Here is a 21,985-nt window from a genome sequence, read left to right as displayed (position 1 = left end):
CAGACTTCCAGGTTAATACTTAAATTATACTAGTTCCTCAGATGTATATGACAAAATGTAATTTTATGGTACCTGTATTAATGGAATTTCCTTATTCTTGTTCCACTGAATTCAGGCTATCGGTGATGGTGCTTTGACAATTGGTTATGTTATGAAACCTTCTCGTGAAGAAGATTTTGCCAAGGTATGTCCTTTGATAGAAGCAATTAAACTCTGCAAATAATTATCTCTTGTTTAAGTAGATTTAGATGGGGAGTGTTCTCTGGTAATGCCACTGTATACATGACAGATGTACAGGGAGTGGATTTTCTGTTTGCGATGGTCACACTTGTGATAATCACAACTTCTGAGTGTTAAAGGTTGAATTTGCTATATTGATGCATAATCATGCTCATGACCAATATTGAGAAGGTTTCTTAATCAATGGATGATTGCTAGATAACTACCTATTTTTCCATGTGGAGGGGTCTTGTGTCCAATCCAAGCCATTCTGGATATTGAACCCTGTAGATTGGCCAAATGTCCACTCTCCTAATCTGGATAAGTTCTATGGGCACCTTTTATTGGAATGGTGGAACTTACCTCGAGTAATACAAGCCATGACAAATTACCATGTTTTAATTTAAAATATACAAAGCAATAAAAAAATGAAAGTAAAAATAAAAAAAAGTACTCCCAAAAAGGGGATTAATTTTGGCATGTCACAAGGGGGTTTAAGCAGCCCTGTGAATAGTTGGAGGCTATAGGAACATTTGGGCTCTTTTGGGCCTAAACCATCTTGCTACATTGAAGATTCTGATTTCTGGGTTGTTTAGACTTCTTCATTGACTCAGCTAACAAATTGTCTGCCTTCGTATTTGTACATATGCACGAATAATTGTGTATAAATATTCCATTTTGGATCAGTAAATTTATATTTCTTACATATGTGTGTGCATATATTTGCATGTACTTTCCTTTGGTTGATGATCTGATTATTTTAATCATCCGATCTGCTTAATTGTTGGCTATATTACCAATGATATAGTTGAAACTGACACATTTCTCTAACAGCGAGGAGCCTTCCCAATGTGTCATACTCAAAATGGCTTGAGATTTGTTCCTCTGACATTTGATCTTCCTTTAGCATCTCAACTACAAGAGGTTGACGTGGTTCTTCATAAAGCAACTGATGAAATAGTCACCATTGAGTTGGGAAGTTCTTCAGAATTTTCTTACAAAGTTTGTTACTCTAAGGGCATGCAAGAGCTAGAAAGGTTAAGTTCCTGAAATTGATTAGTTGTCATAGCTGGAAGAAATGTAATGAGTTCATCATATTGCGGTTCCATGCATTCTGTTTTCTTTTCTTGCTTGTATCATATTTGATATGAGAATGAAACCATGTTAAATGCCGTCGAGTTGTGAATTGATGGAGCAGAAACTCAATATGTGAACTAAAAACTGAAGACAATGGGTGGTTTACAATGGCTCATAAAACATATATTATATATAATAAGACATGAATCTATAGACAAATAAGGGTCCGTTTGGTTCACAGATGGAATCGGAATCGGAATCAAAATCCCTTGGAATTGGAACTGGAATGGTCTATTCCCATAGTCTGTTTGGTTCAGACAGGAATGGGAATGGAAATTGGAATCAGCTGGAATGAGAATGAGATTCCAATTCCACCCAATCAAACAGTTGGAGTTGGAATGGTCCACTCTGATTCCGATTCCAGACCCCTATTCCTGTGAACCAAATGGGCCCTAAGTGTTGCATGGACACACCATGTTTGATAATGATTAGCAAGCTGACATAAGTCCACGAGTCAACTCACATACAAGTATGGTTGTCTATTGTTAAATAGATGAATGCAAAGCTCCCATTCTCATAATTAACTGATGTAGGAACTTGATTGTTAGGCTGTTTGGAAGTGATTAGGATTAAGGTTAACCGCCCTGCTCCTGTCTTCATCAGGCATTTTGATAGCAGAAAGGCGATTTTTGAGGTTGAGCTTGAGGAAGATATGGTCGATTTGCAGAAAGTAGAGACTTGCGTTGGTCTGGCATTAGTGGAACAATGGTTTCCAGTTTGTAACAGTAAGAGATTTACTCACAATTCGATCAATTTAAAGCTCATGGTCTTCCTTTCAATCTCTGGGAGGGTCATGTGTTTGAGAACATTGCAAAGGCCATTGGAGGGGTGCTAGTTGATATCGACATCCATGATCTTCATGCTGCAAAATTTGGTATCACTGGAGTGAATCTAGAAGCCATTCCCCAATCTGTGAAGCTGCAGTTGGATGGTCTTTGGTACAGGGTTTGGATTGCATTGGAAGCTGAAGCAATGCTGTGTAGGTGCAACCGGGAATTCATAGATGATGTCGATGTGTTGGGCTGGAGGCCATGTGGAAGAGGAGGAGAGGGAGTGGGAGGAGGTAGGGAGATGGGAAGAGGAAATGACAGAATGTGAGAAGACAATGAATGAGGCTGGGTCGGTTCAAAAGAGTTTTATGGAAGATGAAGGGACAGGGGGCAATCAAAAAGGCTATTTTAGGCAGTGCAAATTGACGTACAGATGGGCCATGTGGGCAATGCCACTTGGATCATCAGTTTGGGCCAAGTAGGCCAGATGGCCCAATTGGTGTTGTGCCCATGTTGGTTAAATTGCATGACTGTTCTTTTGGCCACATGATTTCAAAGGGTGATCACAGACAGTAACTTGTCCATTTTCTTCCCTTTGGGCTTAGATTGTGTTTCCCTCTTGAGTTGTGTGAGACAAAGAAGAAAAATAAGCTTGGGTTTGGTCATCTAGAGGAGCTAGATTGGCAAAGGTTGGTGAGACTAAGCGGTTGAAGGCAAAGAAGGTTCAAAAATTGCTTTTCAAGATCTCTCAATGGATTAGGAAAGAGGAAGATTGAGAATTGGGAGTGGGTGACTACAAAGTTCGTTTGCACTGAAGACTTGTGTTCGTCAAAATGTCTGAAATGTTTTAAGGACGAAGTAGGCTTAGATAAGGTCCTGCTTAACTCTCAAGCTCTATTTACTGGCTACCGACGGTGGTGTCCCTCAAGGCAGGGCTACAGTTAGGGACAATGCTTTGGTTTTTGCGACAGGTTTTTCCTCTGTTTCAGATGAGGTTAAGGAAGGTGGTGAATGTGCTCCAGACATTGCTTTGAAAAGTAAGGTGCTTTCCATTGATATTGGCAGTAGGGAGTTGGATTTGGAGATGGGGGGAGAGGCGAGTTTCATTGAACTTGAAAGGTGTGCAACGAGGAAGATTTGAGGTACTTAGTCTTAATAGGAAAATTGGGGGCGGATGTAGGTAGGAGAAGAAGTGAAGGAGTTTTGGAGAATCCTATTACTAACACTTTCAATGCAGGGAGTTGGGAAAATCAAAAGGGTCGGGAAATGGGCAGCTTGTTCATGTGACCAAAGTTTTTCATTGTCTTAAGGGCGGGCTCGTTAGGGACAGTACTTGTTGCAGGTTCAAGAGAATTTACAAGGGGAAGGGATCGAAGTTCAAGGCTAGAGGTCAGATTTCTTTGAAAGATAGAGGCGAAGCAATTTCTTTGGAGTTAGGCTCGGTCAAAAAGACATCAGGTTTAGTTTCATTTAATCAAAAAGTTGAAGTCTTACCAGGGGAGAAGGGGGAAAGGAATGGAATATAGTTTGCTGAAGAGAACGAAGCTGGAAAGGAGGACATTGAGCAAGTGACTGCTGATAGAGTGGGAAAAAGTGAAAGAAAGGGAGACCTGAAAAAATTTGTAGTCATGGAGGTTCAGGTTAAAGGAAGAATATAACAAATTGAAAGTAGTTGGGGAAGGAGGGTGAGGTTTGGAAGGAAGGTGAAGGGAGGGAAGCAGAACTTGTGGATGAAGAATGATGGAGGCTGTTGTAGTATCTGCAGATGAGTGGAGAAGGTTAAGAGCTTTAGTTGAAGTTTTGTGATATGGTTGTGTGGGTTTCACCTTTTTTTGTCTTCAAGGATATATTAAAGTTTTGTTTTGTTCCTTTGGATTTCTTTGGGGAAGTCTGGGGTTTTATAGTTGTATCCTGGGCAGTTTTGTTGTGCATTTGGGTGTTTTGTTTCTCCTTTGCATGAAGTTAGGTGTTATCTTAACACCTTAGCAATGATTTTGTAGGGACTCGAGATGAAACTGATTGGTCTAAAGTCCTTGACTCTAGGCATCCCTTCCATTGTTGGAATTAGAGATACGAAAGTTGCATTTGCACTCCTCTCAACCAATTTTTACTACCAAAATTCATTCATCATCCTCAATGCATACTCTTTTAGCACATGCCAACAGTTCTTGTAAAAAGAGATTGAAACCATCAGGGCCTGGGGCCTTGTCACCCTTCATGATACTTACTGCTTCCCATACTTCCTTCTCATCAAACTCCTTTTCCATACTTCCCTCTCATCAAATTCCCATCCTCAATACTTTTTACAAATTGAGGTAGAAGTTCCTCCTCCATTTCCTCCATCACTTCTCTTGGATCATCAATGTCTTTGTTTTTGTCCTCCAATCTAGAGGTGAAATTTTATCTCCTCTTGCCCCTTGCTAGGGCATGAAAGAATGTTGTATTCTTATCTCCCTCCTTTAGCCAAATTGCTCTTGATTTCTGCCTCCACATAACTTCTTCCATATGAATCACCTCCAAAAGTTCCCTTTCCACACTTTCCTTTTCCCTTTTACCCTCCCTAGAGAGGACATCCCTGCCCTCTAGTCTCTCAAAATTTGCCATTTTTCTAAGAAGTTCAGTTTTTTTTGTTTGAAATGTTCCCAAAAACTTCCCTATTCCATACTTTTAAATCCTCCCTTAGAGCCATCAGCTTTCTTATCAGAATGTAACTTGTCTGGGGGTATCTTTATTTTCCATTCACTGTGCTCCCTGCCAACACTTTGTTCATCTTTTCCTGTATCCTAGGAATGGATTCCTTCACTTGATCATCACCACCTTGAAGAAGAAACTAATGCAATTGGTATTCCCTTTTGTGTTATTTCATGATCAATTGGTGCCATCTTTTGACTTCTTTTATAGTTCAAAACGACTTGATTTTCCATATCATTGTAACAACAACACCAGCTCCAACAAGAACATTTTGCTCTTGGGAAAAGCTTTTAGAGGATGATTCTTGTTTTGTTAATTTTTATATTGATGCCATTGTTCTTCTTTGAAGTCACTCAACAGGAGTACTTAGTTTAAACGAAGACATCTCTTATTTTATTTTACTTTTTTTTTATCAGGTTTGGTTCTTACCATTTCCATGACCTTGATTGATGTATAGTGAACTTATCTTATGAAACTTGCTATGTATAATTTAGCTTAAATAAGGTGCTACCAGATCCTTTCTAATTGCATTTTGTTTCTATACAGGTATTTCCAAGATCACCCAGACTGTTGTGTAATTGACCCACTTAATAACATATACCCTGTATTGGATCGGCTAAAGATCCAGAAGATTCTACTTGGGTTGGAGGATCTCAACACAGAAGGTCGCTGTAAAATAAGGGGCCCACATTTTCTAAAGGTTTTTAGTACGAAATGGTATCTATTTGATACTTACATTGCATTTCAAAGATGAAACAAATCATCCTGATGATGAACTTGGCTGTATTGTATAATAATACTTGATGATTCACATAATTCATGTGTATTTTGTTTCGTGTAAGTAGTCATCAATTAACTAAGCACTTTATTAAGTGTACTGACAAATTTATAAACCAGGGTTATGACAGCTTATGCAGCATAAAATCATATCCTGGGGAAGTTGTTGGATGTGTCCAAACAAGAGATCAACATTCAGAAAAAGAGGGAGAAAGCTGGCTGTTGATGTAGAAATCAAGGAGTTGTATTTGAAAATTTTAATTAGTTTCGGGACCATAATGGGTTTATTGTGGCGATAGACACTATTTCCTGGTGGTAGGCCTCTATAGTTTGTCTGCCTCAATTTCCTCTCCTTTGGTATTTACATTGGAGTTATTGAGTTCTTTTGGCTTCCAATGTTAACATTGGTAAGTCCTAAAGGCCCTGATTACTCATGGGGAATTTGGGAAGAAAGGAACAATAGGATTTTTGAAAATAAAGCTAAAAATGCTGAAGATCTAACTTCCTACATCACATAGACTAGCAATGTGATGTAGCCTAGCAAAACCACATAGCCTAGCAAAATCAGGGCTCTCTAGAGATTTCTTGTTTAGTGACAATTGTTTGCCTTTGTAATTCTTCCAAGCCACTCTTGTCTTCAGTACATCCTCTCATGTACTTCTGTTTCTTCTATCTTCAATAAAAGTTACCTTTGCTTAAAAAAAAAGGCCCTGATTGCTCAAACAAGTACATAAATTGGCAATGTGTTGTTGCTCACCATGCCTAGTCTGCTATTGCATCACTTCTAAGTGCTCTCTATTTACTGTATTGATCAAGAAATTGTTAGAATGTAACTACTAGTTCTTGATGTGTATTGAGCCTGAGCCTAAAAAAAGCAAGATGTAAAACAATAAAGAGGAAAAAAAGGAAACCTGAACTCTCTCTCTCTCTCTCTCTCTCTCTCCCTGTTCTGGAGGTAGCATCCCCTCAAAGTGGTGCCTGAGTTGGCCAGAGTCCAACACTACCAGTTTGTGGTGACAGGTTATAGCCATAGTTTTGAAGTCACCATGGCGAGGCTAGGCAACAGGGGGGCGCCTTGTCACCTAGTCACCTAGGCGGGCGCCTAGGTGATGGATTTTTTTAAGTGAAAAATACATATCTTAGGTAGTTCCCTGGGTTCCATAACCATCTTTCCTTAATAACTATCCATAATTTTCATAAGAAAATTATAAACTTCATGTTTATGTCTAGAAAATCAACATCTTTATGAGAAGAAAAATAAGAAAGAAAAGAAAATTCAATAAATACGGGGACTGAACCCCTGTTTTTGTTATAGGAAAAGAAGAAAAGAAAAGGTGGAAGATGTGGAGGAAGAAATGTGTTGATTAGACAAAACTTAAAGTTTTTCCCTTACTTATTGGTTCAAATTCTGAAGTCTTTGAGGGTTTAATACAGCAGTTAGCAATGTTTGTGTTGATTAAACCCTAACAAATAAGAAAATAATAAAAAGAAATTAGTTTATAAACACAAAAAATGAATATTTTTGTTTAGTAATGTCTATTTTATAATTATAATCTCAAAAAAATAACAATATAAAAGTATTTTATAAGACAATATACAAAACTGCTAGGCGACTGGGCGAGGCGAGCCTCCAAGGGCGCCTTTCCACCTCTTCATTCACTATAAGCTCACAGCTAAGCTTTGGATTGCTGTTATGAAATATTTTGGAGTTCTTGGTTGCTTTCCTGAGAGAGTGGCTTCTCTCTTCATCTACCAGCATTTGGAAGGCCTTAGCAAAATTACCTCTCTTTGGGTGGCAGGATAACTTTGATTAAGTCAACATTGGCTAACCTGCTTGTTTACTTTCTGTCTGTGTTTAAAATTCTTGAGGGAGTATGTGGGATTTTGGAAAAGTTAATGAGAGATTTCTTATGGGAACTGGGAGAGGAGAAAAGAGATCATAGAGTCAGGTGGGGTATAGTTACCAAAACCAAAAGTGATGGTGGGATTGCATTAGGTAATTTGCAAAAAAAGAATGAATCTCTATTGGGGAAATGGCTTTGGAGATTGACTTTGGAGAGGGATAAATTGTGGGCTCAAGTAGTCTTAAGTATTCATGGGCAAGCGGCGGATGGCTGGGACATAGGAGTATCATCTAGGGCTACAAGAGCTTCTCCTTGGAAATCCATTCATGCCATACTTCCTTCTTTCCTTCCTTTAACCAGGTATGACCTTTGATATGGTAGCTTTGTGAAATTTTGGGAACATGTTTGGGTGGGAAACACACCTTTGAAAGAGATATTCCCCTCCTTGTATTCCCTTTCACAATTTAAAAATGAGCCAATCTCCACTTTTCTGACCACTTCTAATTCAACTGTTGATTGGAACTTGGGTTTTAGAAGGGCCCTTAGAGACTTCGAATTGAACCTTATTTCTGACCTGCTCAAAATTCTAGATGAGGTGGGTATTGATCCCTCTAGGAGGGATATTAGGATCGGGGTCCCTTCTCCTTCGGGTGTCTTCTCGTGCTTTTCCTTTTTCAAAGAATTGGCTCATTCCCCACCTGTTTTTGGACTCACCATCTCAGTTTTGGAAGTTTGGAGTAGACCAATCCCTCCTAGAATTAGTGCTTTTTGTTGGGAAGTCTTCTTAGAAAAGTGTAACACTTGCGATCAACTTCAAAGGAAAAGGCCTAATTGGTGTTTATCCCCGCACTGGTGCATCCTTTGTAAGGAGAATGGAGAGACTTGTCATCACTTACTAATATCTTGCCCATTTATTTCAGAGATCTGGTGTTGGTTTTCCTCTTTTTTTGGTTGTAGGTGGACCCCTCCCTCAAATGTACAAAGCTTGTTCCATTCTGCTTCAGTTAGGGGGTTGAAGAAGAGAGGGGAAATCTTGTGGAGATGCATAAGAGCAGCTATCTGTTGGACAGTTTGGGAGAAAAGGAATCAAAGGAACTTCCATGGGAAAGAAAGAAGTAAGGGTGCCATCATTGAACTGATTTCTACAAGGTTGGCTCATTGGGCTAAGACTATGAAGCTCTTTGAAAATTATTCAGGAGACACCATCAGGAAGCGGAAAGAAGTGGTATGGTCAGCTCCAATGAAGACTTCATCTAACCCAGTTTGGTCTCCTTCAGCTTTGGGGTTCACTAAACTGAACTTCAATGGTAGCAGCGAAGGAAATCCAGGCCCATCAGGTATAGGAGGAGTTATCAGGGATGAAGAAGGTCGGATTATTGCCATGTATTCTGGTTCTATTGGATGGGGGGATTCTCTAAGAGTTGAAATATTGGCTGTTCTGGAAGGGGTAAAAAGAGCCCAAGAGTTGAATATCAGAAAACTGATGGTGGAAGGTGATTCTAAGCTGGCTATCAATTGGCTGCAGAAGGACGATTTCAGTTTGTGGAAATATCTGAATGAGAGAAAGAAAGTTAGACAGTTCACTCAAAACATGGAAATCAAGTTTCAATGGACTAAGAGGAGTGCCAATTCCTTGGCAGATTCATTGGCCAAACAAGGGGTGGGAAGAGTTTTTTTCTGGGCAATATTGTAAACTGAAATGTACCTTTAGGGAGGGTTAAGAGATTTTACCCCTCCTCTTGTATCTTTTTCTCTTAATATCTATTAATAAAAGTTTCTGTTAATTATCAAAAAAAAAGGAAGCCGCATTTTTTACTTCAAATATAATTCAGAAGAGGAGGTACTAAATACCAGTTGAAAGGCATATTTTTCTTTGATGGGAGTTTGTAAACCATTTTCTTCTTCTTCTTCTTCTTCTTTCATGAATCTCTTTTTGTGAACAGAAGTATAAATCTGTCATGATTCTGTACATTGCCATTGTACAGTTTCTTATTGTACATGGACTTCATACTTTTTTCATAGTAATGAAATACAGTACCTTATTCAACAAAATTTATGGTAAGAAAACAAATAATAAACCATTCAAAAACAATGCTTTTCTCTTGTAGTGTTTTTTCTACTGGTTCCAAGGTCGAGTTTAAACATGGGATAAACTAAGAGGCCCACTGGTTTCAATGAGGGGTATTTGCTCCAAAAGGGAAGGTCTAGGTCCTAAAAGACTGGGCCAGTCCTGTTAGGCTAGGTTTGGGCCTCCATCACTATCTGTAACAACTACTGGTTTCTTGAAGAAGAGGACATGCATATTTTCTTCTTCCTCAATAAATGAAGACGTAGGTGATAAGGGGATGAGGAGATGTACAGACATTCATAATCCCAAAGTGGCAAAATGACACCAAAGTTCAATGGAAAATAATTAGATCAATATTCTATCCTAGGAATATCAGAACCAGCAAACTCCTCTTGGATTCCTCCTTGGTCTGTCTTTCTGCTGACAAGTAGTAGAAAAAACTTACTTCCCTAATCCCTAATAAAAGTTTCTCAAATGCCATGCACCCTCCACACTAGAAGACAACAGCCTATGTCAACCAGAGATTCCCCCTCTTAAACCAACTTGCTTGAAGTCAGAAGCTGTATGTATTTTGTTTTATACCCAGGGGGTGGGGGGCTACTTCATATTTTAACTTATAAGTTATAACCAAAAGAGCTTCTCATATTTTATCTAAAGGATGACAACATCATTCCTTTCCTTTCTGGTGGAAATCAACAAATAAAGAAATGAGGAACAATTTCATTGCATTAAATGGCACCATATTAGATGAAGGCAGTATCTTCACCTATGCATTGCTTAATATATAACCACTTCTACATTGGACCCTTTGTAAATTTTCAGTTGCTTATACAGGTATTAATACCCATACATATCTATGCATGTAAAGGAAAAATAATTCCTTAACTTGGTTGCGGGAAGGCATAGTTATTTAAAATGATAAAAAGGATGAAAGTATACTGATAACCGTTTCCAATAAAAAAAATGAAAGTATACTGATAAAAAAGGATAAAACCATTCTGTTTGAGGAAAAAAGACCCTTAGTATTTCTCCCTCAATTATCCTTTTTTAGTTAAATTAAGAATTTAGTCCTATGTAGAGTAATTGATGAGATTTTTATTTCTTAATGTATTTTATTGCAACTTGTTAAACAATATTTAATGCTTGTTTCCTACTTTCTATTAATATATGTGGCTCTGTATGTGTAGGTGCATTGATGAATGAGTTATCTGCTTTTTCTTATACTTATACGTGCTTTAATCTGCAGGTTGATCATTTTAATGATCATAGTTTAGCAGAACAGCTTTCTGAAGCCAAACTATGTCTTCCATGTATTGCGAAACCTCAAGTTGCTTGTGGTGTAACTGATGCCCATAGTATGGTATTGACTTTTTCCATGTTTCCTGTATGTTTTGGAATCTGGTTTTATGAATATGAAATCTCCTCGTTTTCATTTTTTGAAGTTCAAGTAACTGGTTGTCTTAATATTGAGCATGCTCCACTTGTTTGTCTTATCTTTCTTACTATATGCATGTTATTAAGTGAAATGGTTGTCTTTACCGAATGGACTGGGACTAGTCACTTCTTTACATCCTCCTTAACTGGAGGTGGGAGGTGTCTCACAAGTTGTGATTATAGATGAGGAGAGGGGCTGACACTCCATTGGAATTTCAATGGTACATTAAGGAAGCTAGATTTTTAGCCAATAATTTGAATAGCCCATACGGTGCATAAAAGCAGCCAATGTACTTGCAGACTTGTATTAGTGGCTTGTGCTATAGGTAGGCTGAGGGAAGAAAAGGAAGTGGGGGAGCTCATGGTTTTCGATGAGCAGACAAGAAAATAGTAAACAAAGAAGAAAATAGGAAGAAGAAAGAAAGTACTAAGATTTAATGTGGTTTGGCTCGGTGGCCTACATCCACGGGAAGAGAGGGAAAATGGCTGACCACTCTACAGTCTCACAAAAAAAATGTCCACTCTCACTCAACCCTAATCATACATAACCAATGGCTTCAATAAGCAAAAGACCCAATTATATCAGAATTACACACAGGCCCCTCTTCCTTCAATAAATTATATGAGCCCCCAAAAGTTTTTCATCATTACAAGTATACCCTTGTAACCTACAACACCCTCCCTGAAAGAAAACTGAAATACAACCAAATACAATATATTTCTCTACACCCTCAAACTCAAGATGGGAAAACCGGCTTGAGTTTGCAAATAAGGATGGTGAAACAACCTCCATGAAAATTGGTGTATTGTTAGTGCAGCAGCCGCGAAACTTGAGGTGTTAAAGTAGAGTTGGCTTTTTGAAAGTTGAATAAGATAACAGCATGAAATGAGGTTGCATTGGAAAGCCAAAGTGCAGCCATGTCATGATCTAATAATCACCACACTGAAGCTGGCCAACAGAAAGCCAACAAATATCATGTCAAGGAATTGAAGTTATCCATTGAAAGGCCAATTGCAGTCACTGAACTGAAGAGCCAACTAGATAACCAAAAGTGCCAATAGAATTACCAAATTGGGGTTGGCCAGCGGAAAGCAAACTGGAAAACTGAACCAAATTGGAGTTGGCTAGCAGAAAGCCAACTATGAACTCCATAAACTAGATGAAAGAATTACAAATGGTCAATGAAAGTCAATTATGAAAACTGAACCAGATTCCTCAATGATCCGAAACAGAACATGATAAAGAATCGCTGCTGAAAACATTGTGATGGAGAATTGGCACCAGACCAAGTGTCAAAAGTTGGCTTTCAGGGTTATGAAGAAGAAGCCTAATGCGGTTAGAAGATTCAATAGCCAGAATCTCATCGAACAATCCAAGTGTCAAAAGTATTTACAAAGATTGGACGGGGGTTTGTTTGGAATATAGGACCTACTAAGAAGGTGCTTTTCTATTTTGCAGAGAGTTGAGTCTTTTTGCTAGAGAGGTTTTTTTCTATTTTGCTTTTTGTTTGTTTGTTTTTGTTTTTGTATTTTTTTTTTTTTATGTTGTTTGTTGTGTTGTGTAGTGTGGTTGATTGTGTTGGTTTTTCAGAGACTAGTTTTGGCCTTTTGGAGTCATAGGTTTTTGTTCTTCTCTTATGTGATTGGTGGTCACCTTCCTTTGTATTTTCTTTGAACAACACAAATATTGACGGATTATAATAACCCAAAGTTCACCTGAATATTCCAAATACCAAATTAAATCACAAACAGGATCATACAAGAACTGATCATGACAACAGAGAATCATTGTAGAAATTTTGCACTATTGAGACGGTTTCTCAAACATCAAATAGTCACCTTGAGATCTAATTTCACATGCTGGTACAGATAATCATAAATAGATCAATAGATCAGAGAATCTGCAGAACTTCTATGACAAATCTTTGTAAAATTACAACTCCCAAAGAAAATACCAAACTTAACCAAATGACCAACAGTCAGCTTTTAAGACAATTAATCAAACAGATGATATGCAACATAAAAACCAGAATTTGCTTAAAGATGTGAACTAGTGCAGATGCTAAGGAGCATAACCCACAAGACAAGGAGAACAAATATAAATCCTTCTGGAGATGGTGTCCTTCCAAAGAGCTAGAAAGAGGAAATCCAAAAAAAAAAGGCTTTAATGGTGTTAAAATAAGAACTAGAAAACACCCTATTTATCAACCAGTTCAGATTTCTTTGCACAAATGACCATTTAATCTTCTTTATCATATAAAAACAACCTGAACTCTGGAACAAAATCCCATGTAAGTTTTTCCTAGCTTTTGACAAAACCAATGAGAAGCAATATCACTCCTTTAGGAGCCTAGAAAAACTCCAGAATAATAATGAAAAATGCTCACAAATGTTCCTTATTGAATAGTAATGTGAATGGTATCCGTGAACAGTAACTCGATTGCTAGGCCTCCTTAGTTTACCTAACTGATTCCCGCAATAAACATTTTATAATACCATGTCAAAGAACAGAAAAGAAGATGGTAAGCCAAGAAGAAAATAGGAAGAAGAAAGAGAGAAAGCACCAAGATTTAATGTGGTTCGGCTTGGTAGCCTACATCCATGGGAAGAGAGAGAAAACTATCTACTATGAGAGTAGGAGATACATGGATGATCTCTCTAGTCTCTACACTCTACAGTCTCACAACAAAATGTTCACTCTCACTCAACTCTAACCACAAACAACCAATGGCTTAAATAAGCAAAAGATCCAATTATATTAGAATTGCAGACAAGCCCCTTTTCCTTCCATAAATGCATATAAGTCCCTAAAAGTTTATCAACATTACAAGTATACCCCTGCAACCTCCAACGCCCTCCCTGAATGAAAACCCAAATACAAACATCAATAGAGCGAAGATATGGTTGCAACTTGCAGGTCAGCTGTTTGAGAAGAAATAGTTCTGGAATTGGAAAGAATTAATGATGAATCTAAGAATCTCTTGGAGTTCAGGAACGCTAATCTCATAGTTAGAAGGTTCAAGAGTTAAAAAAAAGTAATCGAAATGTTTTGGTCTCAAATGTATTTGCTAGATTAAAGGGGTTCTTTTTTGACTTGGCCTAAGGAGGTGATGAAGTCTAGGGAAATATCTGAAGTAGAGAGATCCCCTCTAACATATAAGTATTCTTTTCCTTTTTTTTTGATCAATAACAGTAACTTTTATTAAAAAATATTAAGGAAAGATACAGTATAAAGGGAGGGGTAAAAACACTTAACCCTCCCTAACAATAAGGATCATATTACAACACAGCCCAAAAAAGATTTGCTCTTCCCACCCCTTGTTTGGCCAAAAAATCTGCCAAAGAATTGGCACACCTCTTGGCCCACTGAACCTGAATTTACATGTTTCGAGTAATCTGGTTGATTTTCTTTTTTTCAATTGAGAACTTCCACAAACTAGAATCTTTCTCCTGCAACCAGTTAACTGTCAGCCTTGAATCTCCTTTTCCTTCCATAAATACATATAAGTTCCCAATACTTTATCAACATTAGAAGTATACCCTTGTAACCTCCTAAACCCTCCCTGAAAGAAAACCCAAATACTACAAAGCAGTGTTTTAAAAGGCGTGGGAGGTGTACACCTGGAGGTGTGCCTCCAAGCGAGGAACCCCCATAACAGCCTGAGGTGTCGGCCCATCTTCCTAATCTATTGAAGTTATTCCATGATTCCACAATAGGGGGCCATTTAGGAGTTTCATACTCAAGTGCCTTGCAAGTCACTACTATTGGCCAAGCATGCAAAGGGATGTCCAGTAATATGTGGTCGAATGTGTTGTGCCAAGAACAGAAGTACATCTCTCAAATTCCCTCAGGCCGGCCAAGTTGCATGGCACCCCCATTCTATTGTTTCAGATCAAGATTCCTCTTTCCTCACTCAGTTCTAGAGGGAGTACTTGAACTTCAGATTACAAGGGACTCAGTTGAATAGATCCACCAGCTATTCAGCTACCATCCCTGGTCAGATGGACAGACTGAGGTTCTAAACTGCTGCCTGGAAACATACCTGAGGTGTTTTGCAAGTGAGAAGCCTTTCCAGTGGGCCCATTGGTCACCCTGGGCAGAGTATTAGTACAATACTACATTCCATTTTGTTATAGGGATAACCCCATTCAAAGCTCTATATGGCATGAATCCTCCCACCCCCCTATTCTACCCTATGAAGGAGGTTCTATGGTTGTGGCCTCAATGGAAGCCCTTCTCCTAGTCTGTGAAGTCCTACATACCCTCAGGAACTTGGAAAAGACCCAACAAAAGGTGAAGGCCCACTATGACTCGCATCATTGGCACATTGAGTTTCATGTTGGTGACTTTGCTTACCTCAGGTTGCAGCCATATCAGCAGGTTTCTGTTTCTCGTAGGGCCTAGAATAAACTAGCACCTCAATACTTTGGCCCCTTAAAGGTATTCTAGAAGGTAGGCAAGGTTGCCTATAGGCTGGAGATACCAGCTGCGTCCAAGTTGCACCCAGTATCTCTCCTCAAGAAAGCAGTTGGGCCCAACATCATTGTCACCCAATCACTCCCGAGGTTTACTGAAGAAGGGGCCTAGACAGAGCACACTCAAATTGTGGACTTTTGCTGGGCGTGAAAGGGAAATGGGGTCATACAGAAGCATTAATTGAATGGGCTGGTCAAATTCAATAGGGAGGAACTGTTAGGAGCAGCCCAGCTTAGGCAGGAGAAGGCCCAACACCAATTCCCATCACCCGCATGTTCGACAAAAGAAGAATCTTTTGTGTGCCATGTCAGTGGCTCCCTTGTCATAAGTTGTTACAAAAGAGACCTCAGTTAGTTATACTGATACTTGTAATTGAGCCTTGATATATAAGGCGGGATCTAGAATGGAAAGAGCATTTAGTCATAGTTTTGTTAATCAAGAGTGAAATAATAAAAACTTACAAACAACTTAAAAAATCTAAAAGAAAAGGTTCAATCAATTTGACAAAACACTAAAATAAATTATAATAAGAATGGCCAAAAGCAAAATCAATTGCATGGTTTAAGAAAATAATCATAAATAACATAATTTATGGAAAGAAAGTTAATGTAGTTCACTAATATTCACATAAAAGATAAATTCAATTAAGCTCTAAATGATTAAAATAATGTTGAATCATTCTAACTACCTCATCAGTGTTGTTGAGGTTACAACAAAAATATTGTATTATTATTATTATTATATTGTTGTTGTTGTTGTTATTGTTGTTATCACTATATTATATTATTTTTGCTTTTTTAAGATTATATATCGTTATTATAATTATAATTATTATTACTATTACTATTATTATTATATGATATTATTGTTTAATATCATATTATTAAATAATATAATAATAATTACAGGAGTGACGTTTTTGCATCCTCAAGAAAGCTTACTTTCAAAGAATAAAATGAATATCTCAAAAGAAAATCGAGGAGAATAAAATGAAGTGTTATCCCAGAACAATCTATTTAAAGAACCATCTAATAGGTCAAAGCATGAACCTAGAACCCAAAAATCTGCTCTGTGTTCCGTGTGAGTCATTTATCTTTTATGGAAGAAACGCAAAAAGAACCCGGATTTTATTTTTTGAAAAATTAAAAAAGTTAAAAACGGGAGCTCACATTGTTTGTCCCCGGGGGATAGAAAATTTTCTGTCCCATTTGAACATGTCTTTCATTCACTTGAAACCAAAAATTAACACCTTAACGGAGCCCAGACTTTAACGTCAATCTGGACTCTAAAAAAAATAAAATTCGTTTGTTTTAATATCTTGCCCACCCAAACCATCAAATCCTCTCTTTCTCCCCTTTCTTTTTCTCACCACACCTCTGGTTCCACTGCTGTTACCAGCAAAAAACAGTTCACAAAGGAATTAAAATAATAATATGATAACTACCATTGAATGAAAATAGAAGCTCCAACAAACGAACCTCTGAATGAGTTTATTAGGGTTCTTTGAGAAACAAAGAATGACTTCCTTAGTACAGGTACACATTAAATTTACACCATCCATGTACAATCCCATTACTTAAGCAATTCATGGGAGTTTGACAAGGTAGCAAATTGATGGAATTCTCATAAAGCTATTGTTGGGTTGAGGGAAATAGCAAGTGGGTATTGAAAGTTCATGCTCTAGTCGCTTGGTTGTTGATGATCATCTGAAAACCTTCCTTCTCCAAGCTTGAAAAGCAATTTCCTGATGGATACATTATCGCTGAGACGGTGATCTGGTTCTTATAAGGCATGAGTACAGGCATAGCCATATCTGGTCAGTATGGGTTCAGCAGCTGGTTGCTACTTTCAGCTGATACCATGAGAATTGAGATTACCATTTTTGTTCCTTCTGCTGCTTACCCAGAAGCGGCTGGCTCGGTGCTGTGTAGGGAGAGGGAATAAGAAACGAGAAAGAAGTGGGAGGGTGGCTGCTTGATTTTAATTGGATGTGACAGAAAGTGTTTCTCATTACTTTTGCACGTCTCCCTATAAGAGGAACGTGGATGGAAACCCAAACAAAAAAATGAAAAATCTCAAAAAATGAGAACGCACCAAGGTGAGCTCCTGAAGCAACCACAGAGCAGAAATGTGCGCTTCCAAAGCAACCTCAGTGTAAGAATGTGCCAGCTCAGCACATTGCGCTTTAATATATAGATATAGATATAGATATAGATATAGATTCTCTCCCTTCCCCACCCCATTTCTGTTTCAGGAGGAAGAGTCTCCCTTGAGGAAACTCCTGTGCTGAGTAGATGTCACCAAAGTCCAACATGGTGGTTCATAGAGCAAATGTAGATTAGGCATTGAACATGGGCAATCAAGATTGCCTCCTCTGGTCAACAGTCTACATTGGCCAATGGATCCAAGTGGGTGATGTCCAAGAGCTCATCTACGCAAGAAATCTAAATGAGTATCTGAAGACACCTTTTCCCTCTTGTTATATATGCCTAGATAGATAGATATAGATATTTGCTCCCACTTTTCTGAAATTTTCAGTTATTTGCACTATGATCTGTAATCAGTTGATACGTGTCTGCCAAATTGAAAAATGTGTATCAATGATGCATAATGTGTTTCTAGTGGCTGAATCTCTCTCTCTCTCTCTCTCTCTATACCTGTTTGTATGGAATCCACTTACTGTATCAAAGTAGTACAGTATACATATCTTTGATTTTCTTTTGTGGAAATCATATTTATCCCTTTGTTACAGGCAATTGTCTTCAGAGCTGAAGATTTTAGAAACTTGAGTGTCCCTCTTCCAGCTATTATTCAGGTAAAAAACATGATAATACTCCTGTTTCTTCCTTGTGTCAATATCTATTACTATTTTATCATATTGCTTTTCTTTCATTTTATTTTGATTTTCATCTTGAGATGTGTCAACTGAAAATTGGATATTGTTGTAAATCTGAAGTATATAGGATATAGGGGTAGTTTGGTAATTGCTCTACCTTTTAATATTCTCAGATAAAATCCATTGTGTGAGGTGCTGCTGCAGCATCATATTATCCATGGTTTTCAAAACCGGACCGGACCGGATGATTGGACTGGAAAACTGGTAACTGAGCCCCCGGATCTGGTTATACTGTAAACCGGGGATTCCTTAAAAACCATTGAAAAAGTCAGAAAACCGCTGACCCAGACAGTTGAACTGCTAAACCGTTTGACCTGGGCAGCGGTTTGCGGGTTATCATTTTTTATTTTTGCTGAACTATAAAATAAAAAACAAAAAATAAAATGACTCCCATATCCCTGATCCCAAATCTTACGAATGCTTAGGGTTAGAACGACCCCATTTTTGTTCTAACCTTCCCTCCTCTCAGCCCTCACACCCAACAGACCACCTGCCAGCGTTGATTTTGCAGCAGGTCCATGGCGGGGGCAGTGATAGCCAAGCTTGAGCATGTCAAGGAATTCATAGCTCAAAAACGCAGAAAATTTGCAGCCCTAATTAGCCCAGAAGCTGCTGCAGTGCGAACCATCAGAAACTTGCAGAGTTTCTGGTTTTCTTATGCTCTCACTGTCTGGGCCATGATCTTTCTGAGCCTCTTGCAAAGACTTTTGGTGTTTGGGACCTTATTGACGGTGGTGGCAATTTCGAAACTGGATAGATTCTGGTTCCCTCCGGCGATACAGATTACAAGCTTGACTAATTTTCTGTTGCTTCCTGTCATTGCCCCGTTGGTTTCCATCGCCGATTTAATTGAGAGCTTAGTCCTTGGCATTGGAATCTTGGTCATCGTGACCATTGTTGAGCTCATCCGCACACATGCTGTGATTCACCTTCTTTTGTCACTTGGCATCGGATTACCTCTAGTTCTTTTTCATGCAATCTTTGGAGTTAGAGATGGTGGTGAGGATTTCCAGAGTAAATCTAATTGAATTCAGTCTCAGATTCTCATTTTATGGATATAGGATGATCTAGTTTTATTTTCTGTAATTTTTTCTGTTTTTATTTAATTTTATTTAATTTTTTATTATTTATAAATATATTTTTTATTTTTAATTTATTATGACATCACGGGTCGAACCATTCGACCCGGACGGTTGAACCACTTAACCGGAAACCAGTCCCCTGACCGGTTCTGTTTCCGGTTCGTTTCTAAAAACCTTGATATTGTCAACAGTTTGTTGCTCTCTCTCTCTCTGTCTCTCTCCCTAATTTATGATAGGTAATATAGTAGCAGAGCATTATCTGCCATAGATATCATTAAAACTGTTCACTCTTCTATTCTTTTTTTCTGCATTACTTGCTAATTTGAACAACCAGTGGAGAGATTTATCAATTTCTACAGATCAAAGACAAGGCTTGATGTTATTTATTTTTTCATGACCGTGAGAGAAAGACTTGTTTTTTTGGTATGTCATGTTCACTTCGATGATGGTGTAAAAGCTTCCAGTGTGCAGATCTGAAGTGTTTTAGATAGCCATAGGGTGTATGCGATGAAGGAGTGGTTCTGTGATGTGAGAGATGACAAAAGAACCCAGAGTATCTCATCCTATCATGCTCATAGGTGAGTTTTAACAACTCTGGGCAATTTCTGCATGTTGGTTTACAGGCTACTCTTTGGAGTGTGTCAAAGATCAAAAGTCTAGTTTCTTGGTTGATGCGAATTAATTTTCTGAACAGTAGTGTGCTGCCTGTATCTGATCCAAGTAGGGTGATATAATCATGTTTGTAAATTGTTGTTTAATAGCAGCTGTTTAAGCTGTTTCTTGTTGCAATCCTCAACCACTGGACTCAACAAAGAAAACTAAAGCTGTCATCACAACTAGGCAATCATAACTAATGTTTTAGAGGGCATGGGAGACATTTGCCTCCAAGTGAGACACCATTAAAACGCCTTGAGGCATACACCTTAAACCCTTATTGCATGTAGACCTGTTCATGGGATGGGTAGCCCGATGGCCCGGCCTGGTCCAGCCCGCACCCCGGTCGGGCTTGGTCATGTAATTAGGCCCGTGGGCCTAACACAGTAAGCCCTATTGTGTTTTGGGCCGGGCTCAGGATTTTTCAAAAAAGCCCGGCCCGACTCAGCATTATATATTTTATAAAATACATAATATGTATTTTATATATTATATAAATAATATAATATTTATTGAAATATATATTTATAATTTGATATATACATTTTTTATTTTTTTCTTTATAATCTCTCTCTTTCTCTCTCTCTCTTCAGTCGCTTCAGCAGTAGTAACAACATGGGTTAAATTTCGGGCTTGGGCCTAGGCCCTGGCTTCGGGCTTTTTATGAGGGCCGGGCTCGGGCTCGGGCCTTAGAAGAATCTGTTAATATAGAGTGAAAGCCCGGCCCAGCCCGACCCATGAACAAGTTTAATTGCATGAGGCATACTGGAGGTTTGTGCCTCGTGTCTCATGCATGACTCATATAGAAAGAAAGCAAGAAAGAAGAAAAGAAAGAAAAGGGAAGGGAAGGGAAGTCTGGCCAGGGCTCTACTCCTTGGACCCCCATGGTCAGGGGCTTCACCCCCAACACCTTTCTAATGCAACACAGTTTGGTTTCTTGTGCTAGGGCGTCCTACCAAAGCAAGGCAAGATCATCCTTTTAGACAACTTTATACATCCACATTCTTCTTATATACAAGGCATCTTTCATCAAAAGAAAACAAGAAAAATAAGTCCTTCCTCATCCTCCTCTTGAGGAGGCTTACACCTTCTTGTGCTCAGGAGTACAGGTGCAACTCAGGCCGGGTTAGGTTGGGTTGAAGTTAACCCTAGCTTAACCCAAGGTTTTGAACCCCCAACCCTAACCCAACCCAACCCAACCTTCCCTAGTCCTCTTGAATCTCATAAAATCTTTCAAGTTCTCTTAATATTTGATTAAAAGACCTAAACTTTTATGCTATATATATGTCATGTACTCCACTCAACAATAAAATTTTTAATACTTGAAATGTAAATAATTACTATCCATTTAAATTTCATTTCAAACTAAAAAATTGTAATTTAAAATCCATTTAATATACTTTCATTTAATTATAAATATGAATTAAAATGTATAATTATGAACAAAGTTTAATTTATATAATAAAAACATTAATAAAAAATAATCATATTTTAAAATTGTTCATTATAAAATTTAAAATTAATTAATAAATCATCACAAAAATTAGAATCTATTTACATTCTATTTAATAATAATACAAATTAATAAAAATTATCACTTTTAAAGAGAGTTCTATCAATTTAAATTCCATTATAGAAGTAATAATACAAATAACTAATGTGGTACGCCATTTGTTTATATTAATGAATTAATGCTCTTAGTTACTGATAAATAAAAAAAGGAAAGGCAGAGAATTAAACCATGCTAGGTGCATTAAAGAGGATGATTAAAGAGTCTTGGTTAAAGATGAGAAAATCAAACAAAGATGAAAAAACTATTTTGAAAAATTATTAAATGAACATGTAGAGGACGCTAATGGAGAGGAGATTAGTAATACTAACAGTATTAAAAATAGCATGTACCTTGTAAAATAGTATTGCTTGTCCTTTCATGTCT

The 21,985-nt window shown here is 37.9% G+C and overlaps 1 protein-coding gene across 6 annotated transcripts in view; it reads left to right on the top strand.

Moving 5' to 3' along the window:
• Positions 1 to 21,985, top strand: part of ITPK4 (inositol 1,3,4-trisphosphate 5/6-kinase 4) — a 75,556-nt gene that overhangs the window by 44,984 nt on the left and 8,587 nt on the right. For all 6 annotated transcript variants that reach the window (XM_019200233.2, XM_010279520.3, XM_088894426.1 and 3 more), the window contains 5 exons: positions 116 to 184; positions 1,054 to 1,256; positions 5,364 to 5,517; positions 10,753 to 10,866; positions 18,170 to 18,232. In XM_019200233.2, coding sequence (XP_019055778.1) covers positions 116 to 184; positions 1,054 to 1,256; positions 5,364 to 5,517; positions 10,753 to 10,866; positions 18,170 to 18,232 — 603 coding nt within the window. The remainder of the gene's footprint in view (positions 1 to 115; positions 185 to 1,053; positions 1,257 to 5,363; positions 5,518 to 10,752; positions 10,867 to 18,169; positions 18,233 to 21,985) is intronic.

Source organism: Nelumbo nucifera, chromosome 1 (genome assembly GCF_055504915.1).
Source record: "Nelumbo nucifera cultivar China Antique chromosome 1, China Antique-T2T, whole genome shotgun sequence".
In the NCBI taxonomy this organism is placed as follows: domain Eukaryota; kingdom Viridiplantae; phylum Streptophyta; class Magnoliopsida; order Proteales; family Nelumbonaceae; genus Nelumbo; species Nelumbo nucifera.
The sequence above is the reverse complement of the archived record's forward strand: the minus strand, read 5'-3'. Positions and strand labels throughout refer to the sequence as shown.